The following is an 11,641-nucleotide window of genomic DNA, read 5'->3' on the forward strand; positions in this document are numbered from 1 at the left end:
GGACGTACCATACGTCAACTCAAACATTTTTTTTTTTAAATTCGCGGAAAAATACTTATTGGGCTACCAGCCAAAAGATTTTGAATCACGCGCCTTGGGGGATGCTGGGAGTTCACGGATCAAGGTGTTGTTTTGTTTACAATCGTTACGCAGGCGCGCAAGCGCGAATTTCTTTCTTGCCGCACTAAAAAGTATCTGTGACACATCTCTGAAATTATTTCGTCACTTTGACATAATTTTTGTACCATTTTAAATTAGCCGTTACATGGAGTATTATATATGGAAATGTTCGCATTTGTATGTAGAATACAACTAAAAAATGCTCATGATTGTAGCTTTCATCAGTTTTGAGATATTTTTATATAAATAACGATAAGTGCCAAAATTTCAACCTTTGGTCAACATTGACTCTACCGAAATGGTCAAAAAACGCAATTGTAAGCTAAAACTCTTATATTTTAGTAATATTCAATCATTTACCTTAATTCTGCAACTAATTGAAAGTCTCTAGCACAATATTTCGATTTATGGTGAATTTATGAACAAACTTTTTCCTTACGTCCGCGCGGTAACTCTTCCGAAATAAATCATACATGCGATTGTGGTAATGTTTGCACCATTTTAAAATTAGCTGTTACATAAAGTTTTATATATGAAAATGTGCGCAATTTCATGTGCACAATACAACTAAAAACAACCCATGGTTGTAGCTTTTATCAATTTTGAAATATTTTCATATAAAAAATGATAAGTGACAAATTTTCAACCTTCGGTCAAATTTGACTCTACCGAAATGGTCGAAAAACGCAATTGTAAGCTAAAACGCTTATATTCTAGTAATATTCAAGCATTTACCTTCATTTTGCAACAAATTGGAAGTCTCTAGCACAATATTTCGATTTATGGTGAATTTATGAAAAAAAATAACATTTTCTTTACGTCCGCGCGGTAACTCTTCCGAAAAAATCATACGTGCGATTGTGGTAATGTTTGCACCATTTTAAATTAGCCGTTACATAAAGTTTTATATATGAAAATGTGAGCAATTTCATGTAGAATACAACAATAAATAATTGAAGGTTGTAGCTTTTCTCATTTTTGAAATATTTGCATATAAATCACGATAAATAGAAAAAAACCACGTTCGGTCAACTTTGACTCTACCGAAATGGTCGAAAAACGCAATTGTAAGCTAAAACTCTTACAGTCTAGTAATATTCGGTCATTTATCTTCAACTTGAAACAAATTCGAAGTCTCTAGCACAATATTTAGATTTATGGTGAATTTAAAAAAAAACCTTTCCTTCCCTCCGCGCGCGGATTCTTTGCCACAAATCTCCGAAATGCGTACGTCCCATTCTCGGAATATTTGCTCCGTTTCATATTAGGCATTTCATAGAGTTTTATATTTGAAATTGTGCGCAATTTCATGTAGAATAAAACGAAAAATATTTGAAGGTTGTAGCTTTTCTTATTTCCGAAATAATTGCATATAAAAAATATATATATAAAAAAAATCGACATTCGGTCAACTTTAACTCGTCAGATATGGTCGAAAACTGCATTTTTAAGCTAATACTCTTACAGTATAGTAATATTCAATCATTTGTCTTCATTTTTAAAGAAATTGGAAGTACTCTAGGACAATTTTATTTATTTATTTGGTGGAATTTTTGAAAAAAATTTTTAAAAAAATTATTTGTGTTTACGTCCGCGCGTTACGAATTCATGCATTATTTTGTGATAATATTTTCTCTGTGTTGCTTTTATCGTTTTACAATGTGTTATATACCAAAATGATCACAATTTAGTGTACATTGCAACGAAAAAAAAGTAACTTGTAACCTTTAACCGTTTTGCGCACAGCGCGATTTGAATACAATTATATATGAAATTTTGTTTTTGCGCTGTCATATATCGCATTATTTATATATGATAATGATAATTTTTTTCATTTCTGATGGTTGCATCTAAACTTCAGCCAATGACAAAAAAAAGGAGCCAAAAATGAACTCTTCATCTTGAAAACTAAGCGCGCTGTGATTTTTTGAAAAACATATTTTTTCCGCTTCCGCGCTCACTCTGAAACACCTCCGGCACACGGGAGACATTTTTTTTTTTTACCGCTTCGGCGTTTAAGAGTTAATAATGAAAATGCAAAACCTGTAAATAAAGTTTATATTAACCCTCTTACGCCGAAGCTGTAAAAAAAAAAAAATTGTCTCCCGTGTGCCGGAGGTGTTTCAGAGTGAGCGCGGAAGCGGAAAAATATTTTTTTCAAAAAATCACAGCACGCTTAGTTTTCAAGATTAAGAGTTCATTTGGGGCCCCTCCCCTTTTTTGTCATTGGCTGAAGTTTAGTATGCAACCATCAGAAATGAAAAAATTATTCATTATCATATATAAATAATGCGATATATGATAGCGCAAAAACGAAATTTCATATATAATTGTATTCAAATCGCGCTGTGCGCAAAACGGTTAAAGGTAACAAGTTACTTTTTTTTTTGTTGTAATTTACACTAAATTGCGATCATTTTGGTATATAACACATTGTAAAACGATAAAAGCAACACAGAGAAAATATTATCACAAAATAATGCATGAATTCGTAACGCGCGGACGTAAACAGATATTTTTTTCAAAAATTCACCATAAATCTAAATATTGTCCTAGAGTCTTCCAATTTCTTTCAAAATGAAGACAAATGATTGAATATTACTATACTGGAAAAGTATTAGCTTACAATTGCAGTTTTTGATTATATCTGACGAGTTAAAGTTGACTGAATGCTAGGAAATTTTTTTATTTATATACCTTATTTTTTGTTTTATATGCAATATTTCGGAAATAAGAAAAGCTACAACCTTCAAATATTTTTCGTTTTATTCTACATGAAATTGCGCACATTTTCATATATAAAACTCTATGAAATGCCTAATATGAAACAGAGCAAATATTCCGAGAATGGTACGTACGCATTTCGGAGATTTGTGGCGGAGAATCCGCGCGCGGAGGGAAGGAAAGATTTTTTTTTTAATTCACCATAAATCTAAATATTTTGCTAGAGACTTCGAATTTGTTTCAAGATGAAGATAAATGACTGAATATTACTAGACTGTAAGAGTTTTAGCTTACAATTGCGTTTTTCGACCATTTCGGTAGAGTCAAAGTTAACCGAACGTGGTTTTTTTTCTATTTATCGTGATTTATATGCAAATATTTCAGAAATGAGAAAAGCTACAACCTTCAATTATTTATTGTTGTATTCTACATAAAATTGCGCACATTTTCATATATAAAACTTTATGTAACGGCTAATTTAAAATGGTGCAAACATTACCACAATCGCATGTATGATTTTTTCGGAAGAGTACTGCACGGACGTAAAGAAAATGTTATTTTTTTCATAAATTCCACCATAAATCGAAATATTGTGCTAGAGACATCCAATTTGTTGCAAAATGAAGGTAAATGCTTGAATATTACTACAATATAAGCGTTTTAGCTTACAATTGCGTTTTTCGACCATTTAGGTAGAGTCAAATTTGACCGAAGGTTGAAATTTTAGAAATTATCGTTATTTATATGAAAATATCTCAAAACTGATAAAAGCTACAACCATGGGTTGTTTTTAGTTGTATTGTGCGCACATTTCCATATATAAAACTTTATATAACGGCTAATTTTAAAATGGTGCAAACATTACCACAATCGCATGTATGATTTTTTTCGGAAGAGTTACCGCGCGGACGTAAGAAAAAAGTTTGTTCATAAATTCACCATAAATCGAAATATTGTGCTAGAGACTTTCAATTAGTTGCAAAATTAAGGTAAATGATTGAATATTACTAAAATATAAGAGTTTTAGCTTACAATTGCGTTTTTCGACCATTTCGGTAGAGTCAAAGTTGACCGAAGGTTGAAATTTTGGCAATTATCGTTATTTATATGAAAATATCTCAAAACTGATAAAAGCTACAATCATGAGTATTTTATTATTGTATTCTACATAAAAATGCGCACATTTTCATATATAATACTTCATGTAACGGCTAATTTACAATGGTACAAAAATTATGTCAAAGTGACGAAATAATTTCAGAGATGTGTCACAGATACTTTTTTAGTGGGCGGCAAGAAAGAAATTCGCGCTTGCGCGGCCTGGCGTAAGGATTTTAAACAAACAACACCTTGATCCGTGAACTCCCAGCATCCCCCAAGGCGTGTGATTCAAAAGTTTTAGGCTGGTAGGCCTATAAGTATTTTTCCGCGAATTTTAAAAAAAAACTTTTGTAAGTCGACGTAAAATACGTCCAGTCGGCACACGGGAGACAAAAAATGTCGACGTAAAATACGTCCATTTGGCGTAAGAGGGTTAGTGTACAAGAAATATTATTACTGTAACGTAAAATGTGGAAGCTTACCTTTCGAGTGAGGCTATCTCCGAAAGTTGCGGCAGATGAGGAGGAAGACAAACCGCAGATACGTACACTTAACTTTACGAAACAAAAAAATGTCAGAAAAACAAACTAAACTTTACAAAACACATTTACAAAATTGTAACATTTAACTTTACAAAAAACTTAAAATAAAATTTATTTTGTCTTTTTTTGATTTTTACATTTCTTTTTACTTTTTTATACTTTACGTAATTTCAATTTCTTCACCACCGAATGGATGCTAGTCCGTTTACGGAATTTTTCGAACCACCCATGAGAAGCCTTGAACTCTGGGGTTGCCGTTGATGTCCCCTCTCCACCGTCGTCTTCGGCTTGGGCAATCAAATCGCCGAAAATAGCGCTGGCCTTCTGGCAGATTGCCGTCTCAGTTATCGTATCGCCATCAATTTCTTTGTCCTCGATCCATACAAGAAGCAGCCTTTCCATTTCATTATGCACATGGCTCCTCTTGTTGGACAAAATAGTCACGCCCTTGGAAGGTGTAGCTGCTTTGATGGCTTCCTTCTGTTTAAGGATGGTGCCTATCGTCGACGGATTTTGGCCGTATTCCCTAGCGATCACACTCAACCGCAAGCCAGCTTCATACTTTTTTATTATCTCCATTTTTGTCTCCATAGAAAGCATTCTCTTCTTTCTGTGAACTTCAGCAACTTTCTTGGGACCCATAACTAATATGTACTGTACGTAATTAAGTTATGTATGTAGTACATATACTAATTAGGTTCTCACAACACGATAAAGTAGCACAACGAAATCACTAACGAATTTACGATACTAAACGAAATCGTTGGACCGAACGAATGCCGCATACGTAGGATAAAGTCTCGGGTGCGAAGTGGCCGAGCGAAGGTACGCCACCATGTAAGATGCATGATGGGAGGGATGCTGTCCAATAGGAGAAGATCTCATGGCTTGGCTAGCATCAGGAACCAATGGGAGAGCAGGAGGATGGTGGCGAGTCTACTAGAACTAAGATGGCGGCGCGCGGCACGAGTTTTCAAAAATTGTTTTATCGGGTGAATCTCGGACTTTCCTAGAACAACCTTTCGTTATCTGAAAACTTTTCGTATGTAGAGCAGTAAAATTTTTCGTGTCAGCTTTCGTATCTCGAGTTTTTCGTAGTTGAAGCCTTTCGTATCCAGGTACCACTGTATAATTGTAGTGAACAGTTATTTAATAGCTAACAATTGTTCCTTGAAATATGTTCATGTTTGTACTATTTAGTATGCACCTTTCCAGAAAAATTGCTTATATTTATATTCAGTAGTGCCTCAGGATATGAAATTAATCCGTTCAGAAGCGGCCTTCGTAACCTGATTTTTCTGTATCTCGAACCACGTTTTACATGTAAATTGCCTAATTCGTTCCAAGCCCTAAAAAAACACCACAATAAATTTTATAATAAAGCTAAATTGACCAATAAATAAATCAAAATACAACAATTTGGACCATTCAATGACTAGCATAACCATGACTGTGGAACTGTAAATAAAGTTGTAATTAGTGTGCAGGGTACAAGAAGTACTGTACATACATGTACGTACATATGTAGTAGTGTGGAACCTTACTTTTCGAGTGAGGCGATCTCTGAAAGTGGCGACAGAGGAGGACAAATGGCAGAAAACATGAGCACTTAACTTTACAAGACACATTTAAAAATGGCAGAAAACTTTAACACTAAACTTTATGAAACACATTAACAAATGACAGAAAACATTAACACTAAACTTTACAAAAAACTTAAAATTAAATTTCTCTTTTTTTGTCTTTTTATTTTTACATTTTTTTTTTACTTTTTTATACTTTACATTTTTTACAAAATTTCAATTTCTTCACAACTTTCAACTTTCTGTTTTTTCGTATCACTTGGATCTTCCTGTTTGCTTACTACTAAAGGCCTCTTTAAAAAATAAGTATCCAAGGAAGATTGCTTCTGCCTGCTTTTCACAATGTTCCTGAAACGACTCGGGCAAACGTCATCGAACTGCGCAATCATACGACCTGTGTAACCCTTTTCGGGGCGTGTCTTTTTTACAAATGATTGAACTTTATGAAAAGCAGCTAGAGCATCCTTAATTTCTGCCGTTGTCATAGGGTCCTCCTCCTCTTCCTCGTCACTGCTAGAGAACTCTTCTTGAATGACATTTTGTTGCATGGCCTCCAACTCCTTCAGGTCATCCGTCGTAAGCTCCTCTTGGTGCTCCTGGAGAAGGTCCAAGCGCAACGATCTCGTCAAGATCTGGTTGCGAGACAGTTTCAGGATCGTCAACAGTTTCTGAATCTGCATCAGCTTCGCTCACGTTGAATCCCTCGAAGTCTCGGGCGGATACAGCATCAGGTGAGAGTTTTCTCCACGAAGAATTCAAGGTTTGCCTCGAAACCTCCTGCCAAGCTTGATCGATGAGTTGGATGCATATGACAAACATTGAAATGCTCCTTCCCAAATTCACGCAAGGTGAGATTTGTGGTATCGGTGATGTTGAAACATCTCTTGAAAAGATGTTCGATATCACTGCTGGTCCATGGGCTGGAGGAGAGGGGTGGTGTTAGGCGGAAGATAAAGAACCTTTATAAAAGAATACTCCGATAGGATATCTTCCTCGAGGCCAGGAGGGTGAACAGGGCTATTGTCCAACAACAGTAGGCATTTCAGAGGGAGGCGCTTCTCTTCCAAGAATTTTTTCACTGTCGGGCTAAAACAGATTTACCCACTCGGTGAACAAGTCTCGTTACCCAGGCTTTCGCATTAGCCCTCCACATCACCGAAAGTTTCTCCTTTAGCACTTTGTGTGCCTTGAAGGCTCGAGGAGTCTCGTAATGATAGACAAGTATGGGCTTGACCTTACAATACCCACTGGCGTTGGAACAAAGTGCGAGCGTAAGCCTGTCTTTCATATGCTTATGCCTGGGTAGCTTCTTTTCTTCTCTTCCTCCGTGATGTATGTCCGACGAGGCATTTTTTTTTTCCAAAAAAGGCTAGTCTTGTCACAGTTGAAGACTTGCCAAGAACTGTGGCCTTCCTTGATTGTCATCTTGTTGGACGTCTTAATAAAGGCTTCAGCCGCTTTCATGTCTGAGCTGGCAGCCTCCCCATGCCGCACCACCGAATGGATGCCAGTCCGTTTACGGAATTTATCAAACTACCCCCGAGAAGCCTTGAAGTCTGGGGTTGGTGTCGATATCCCTTCTCCTCTGTTGTCTTCAGCCTGGGCAATCAGATCACCAAAAATAGCGCTGGCCTTGTGGGAGATTGCCGTCTCCGTTATCGTATCACCAGCGATTTCTTTGTCTTTAATCCATAGAAGAAGCAGCCTTTCCATCTCATCATGCACGTGGCTCCTCTTGTTGGACAAAATAGTCATGCCCTTGGAAGGTGTAGTTGCTTTGATGGCTTCCTTCTGCTTAAGGATGATGCCTGTTGTCGACGGATTTCGGCTGTATTCCTTAGCGATCACACTCAACCGCATGCCAGCTTCTTACTTCTTAATCATCTCCATCTTTGTCTCCATAGAAAGCATTCTCTTCTTCCCGTGGGACCCATGGCTAATTAAGTTAATTAAGTTCACACACAACACAATAAAGTATACAAGTACTAGAAAGCGAAATCACTAACATGAATTTGCGTTAACAAACGAAATACGTATATGTGAACGAACGAATTCCGCGTGCGTACGATAACGCTGATGCGACAAAGTGGCCAAAGGATGTTTTTGCGTAGAGGCATGATGGGATAGATGCTGACCAGTAGGAGAGCTGGATTTTACGGCGGTGACTAGCATCAGGAACCAATGGGAGAGTGGGAGGATGGTGGCGAGTCTACTGAGTTAGCGGCGCACGAGTTTTAAAATTGTTCTCAGTTGTCCGGGCGAATCTCGGACTTTACAGTACACCCTTTCGCAACCTGAATTATTTTTGTATACAGAAGCAAAAAATTCTTTGTCTTTGCTTACCTTTATGAATGAAATTTCTGCCGTTTCTATTTTTACGATTTGTGTCATCAGTTAATATAATTTGTTCTATTATTCTGGAGTTATATTAATTAAAGGTGGGTTATTATAGGTGGCACACTCAAGTATGAAATATCTATTGAACTGGTTAAGTCTGTTGTTTCTGTTATGTTCATGCTTGTGTTGCCAATAGTTAAATGTATTTTGTTCAGATGCTCTGGAAGTATGGAACTAGAATTGGGTTACTATAAGTAGTGCAATTCAACTGTGAAATACACCATCATTGATGTTGGGGAAATAAGGATACTTGTGCTGAATTGGATAGAACACTTCCTCGCCCAGAAATAGATTTTTCCTACGTCAAAATCCCTTTTTTGTTGCCATAAGTTTTCTAGGTTTCACATGCAGTTTTTTCCTTTGCCTCCTACTTTCTCAGTCAGGAGAAGCGCATACAAAAGTATAACCAGTGTATTTTTGTACTCAGTTTTTATAACTGCTTTGGCAACTATGCTTTAATAGCTAGAGGAAGGTAAAGATTATACTAGTTGAGTCAACATTTTTAGCATGACTAGAAGGTTGTGACTTGTGAAATAATTGCTTTAATTAGGTGATTTTTTTTTCTCAGGATTCTGCTGATCATCCTGATTTACCACAGCTCAATGTTATAATCTGCATTGTCGCTAGGTATTTCAGTCAAGAGGATCTTGCTGATGGATGAGATTCGTATGATGTGATGTGAAGTTCTGTATTAGGATTAGTGATTACAGTATGTTATCAATGTAATAAAAAATTTTCTGATTACATTTTAATTTCATAATCTTTGCACAGTCATCTCCCTTTATAAAGAAATCATCAGTTTGTAATAAGAATGTTTGAATTTTATACTCAAGAAATTTCATGGTAGACATATTTTTGTATTGCAGAAAAGGATTTCCATATTTTCTTGCTTTATTATACTTTGATCCTTTCTGCTTTATTGGACTGCTGTTATAGAGTATTTTACAAAAAGTTAACATTGAATGCTTTTGAAACAGCACCCTTCTCCAGAATCTTTTCAATAGAAAAAGTTAATGGATTACCCTAAGTATTTCCTGGAAGAAGTAAATCTGTATCTTCTTGTCATGTTCACGTTTAAAAGTTGGGTAGTATGGATGGTTTGGTCCTCCTAACCTTGGTTCTGGATGTGGGTGTTATGGTGGTGTGGCGTGGAGGTAGAATCCGAATACAGTGGACCCCTGTATTCATGTTCTCCAGATTTGCAGATTTCTCTTGGGAAAATTTCCCCGCATTATTCACGGAAAATTTGCCTATTCGCAGTATTTATCTGAGAAATATGCAGAATTTTTTTTTTTTTTTTTTTTTTTTTTTTTTTTTTTTTTTATCAATTTCATCATAAAATGCTCATTTTGTGATAAAACTTAAGAAAACCAAGTATAAAAATTTTTAGAGGGTTTTCCTTGAGTTTTTAATAACAAAATTGGCTGTTTTCAGCATTTTTATAGGGGTTCCAAATATTCACAGATTCTAACTATTCGCGGGGTCTGGTACACATCCCCTCTGAATACGGGTGACCACTGTACTTTGTTCTTTTATAGTTTTCTTCTTTGTTGTACCATTTCATAACCATTTTCTGTTGATTTGATTCAAATAAATTATCATGTTTGCTAAATCAACAAACTGATACTTTTTTTGTTTGATGGATATCTATTGGGAGATGCTATATTAAATTAGAAGGAAGTGCAAACCTTTCAACATGTTTATTGATGCATAAGCTGTGTTGCTTTTTTCATTTTGTGTTTTAACCACATTTAAGTTATTCGGAATGTGTTTTCTGGATACTATGGTACTGTATTTATTTTGTATAGTGTGTGAAGTTCTTGTTTAATTATGCTTAGTAATCACATTGAATAGGGATAAAAAGATACTAAATTTGGAAGGGAAGTAATTCTGTCAGTTATTCTCATGGAGGATTTATCAAGTTGAATATATGTTGTAAACTATATTGTTAAGTATGTATTTCATATAATTTTAATGTGGAGAGGGAAACTTTTATATTGATATGTAATTGAATATTTTATAGCTTTTTTATTCTGTATTGGCATTTTTCTAGTTCTCATAAGTTACCATGTTAATGAATTACAGATTTAAGTAAAGTGACAATGATTAAATAGATTGAATAGATTGACAGGTAAAGAAATCTTTTCCAATGCACTTGAATTTGTATAGCCTGAACTTTATCATTTATAAAAATTAATTTTTTCCAATGATGTGTTTTATGTTTTTCCCTAAAAATATAAGGTAACATTTTATATTTCTGGTTAGCCCATTCAAGAAATCCTGTTATGGTTGAAGAGATTGATGGAAATTTTTAGGCAGCCATTTTTGCCAGTTAAAAAGAATAATACTACATCCAATTAAGTTGATTTGAGATGAGGTGTTTTCCACAAAATGAAATTTTTTTAATTAAAGGGGAAATGAAAAAGCAACTTCCATTTTATACGTTGCAAGGCTGTAAAAAGTACATAAATCAATAAAAAGTACCAAATCACATGAGGAATGTTGAACTATATGAAATAATATAAGAGTTTTGTACATGAACTTCCTGACAGATATATACTTATCTAATAGTCTCCGACGTTCCCGACAGAATTTCAAATCTCGCGGCACACGCGACAGGTAGGTCAGGTGGTTCTACCTTACCCGCGCTGGGTGGCGGATGTACGAACCACTCCCGTAAGCTTGTCAGTTTTTTCTCTGTCGCGGGAACGATAACAACTGTTGTCGGTTCCTCTCGATAGTTTTTCGATTCTCGCTTGCCTGGAGTTAATTTGGACTTCTTTTTGGTGACGTATTCGCTTTGTTTTGGCTTGGCATACGCTGATTGGACCGGTTTGATTTTGAGTTTGATTTTCTTTAACGATGTCTGATCTAGAATCGGTAGTTAAAACTTCGGTGTTGTTTAGGGTTTGCGGTGAATGAAGGATGTAAGGTGAGGTTGCCGAAAGCTTCGGTAGACCCCCACCCCCACACGGTTTGCATGAAATGCAGGGGAATGATTGTGCGTTTGCTAACCCTTGTAGTGAATGTAAGGGATTGAATGAAGAAGATATAAGGCTCTCTCTTCTTATGTTAGGAAGTTGGAACGTGATAGAGTGCGTAAGGCTTCCTCTAGAAGTTCTAGCAGATCTAGAATGAGTGAGTTGGATGTGGATCCTAATAGTACTAACGTAG

General features: G+C 35.8%; 1 protein-coding gene across 1 annotated transcript in view; it reads left to right on the plus strand.

Moving 5' to 3' along the window:
• The window catches only part of LOC135215594 (gem-associated protein 2-like), a 130,886-nt gene extending 121,675 nt beyond the window's left edge, over positions 1–9,211 (plus strand). Inside the window, exon 7 of the mRNA XM_064250471.1 lies at positions 9,036–9,211. Coding sequence (XP_064106541.1) covers positions 9,036–9,128 — 93 coding nt within the window. The 3' untranslated portion in view covers positions 9,129–9,211. The remainder of the gene's footprint in view (positions 1–9,035) is intronic.
• The last annotated feature ends 2,430 nt before the right edge of the window (positions 9,212–11,641 follow it).

Source organism: Macrobrachium nipponense, chromosome 5 (genome assembly GCF_015104395.2).
Source record: "Macrobrachium nipponense isolate FS-2020 chromosome 5, ASM1510439v2, whole genome shotgun sequence".
Classification (NCBI taxonomy): domain Eukaryota; kingdom Metazoa; phylum Arthropoda; class Malacostraca; order Decapoda; family Palaemonidae; genus Macrobrachium; species Macrobrachium nipponense.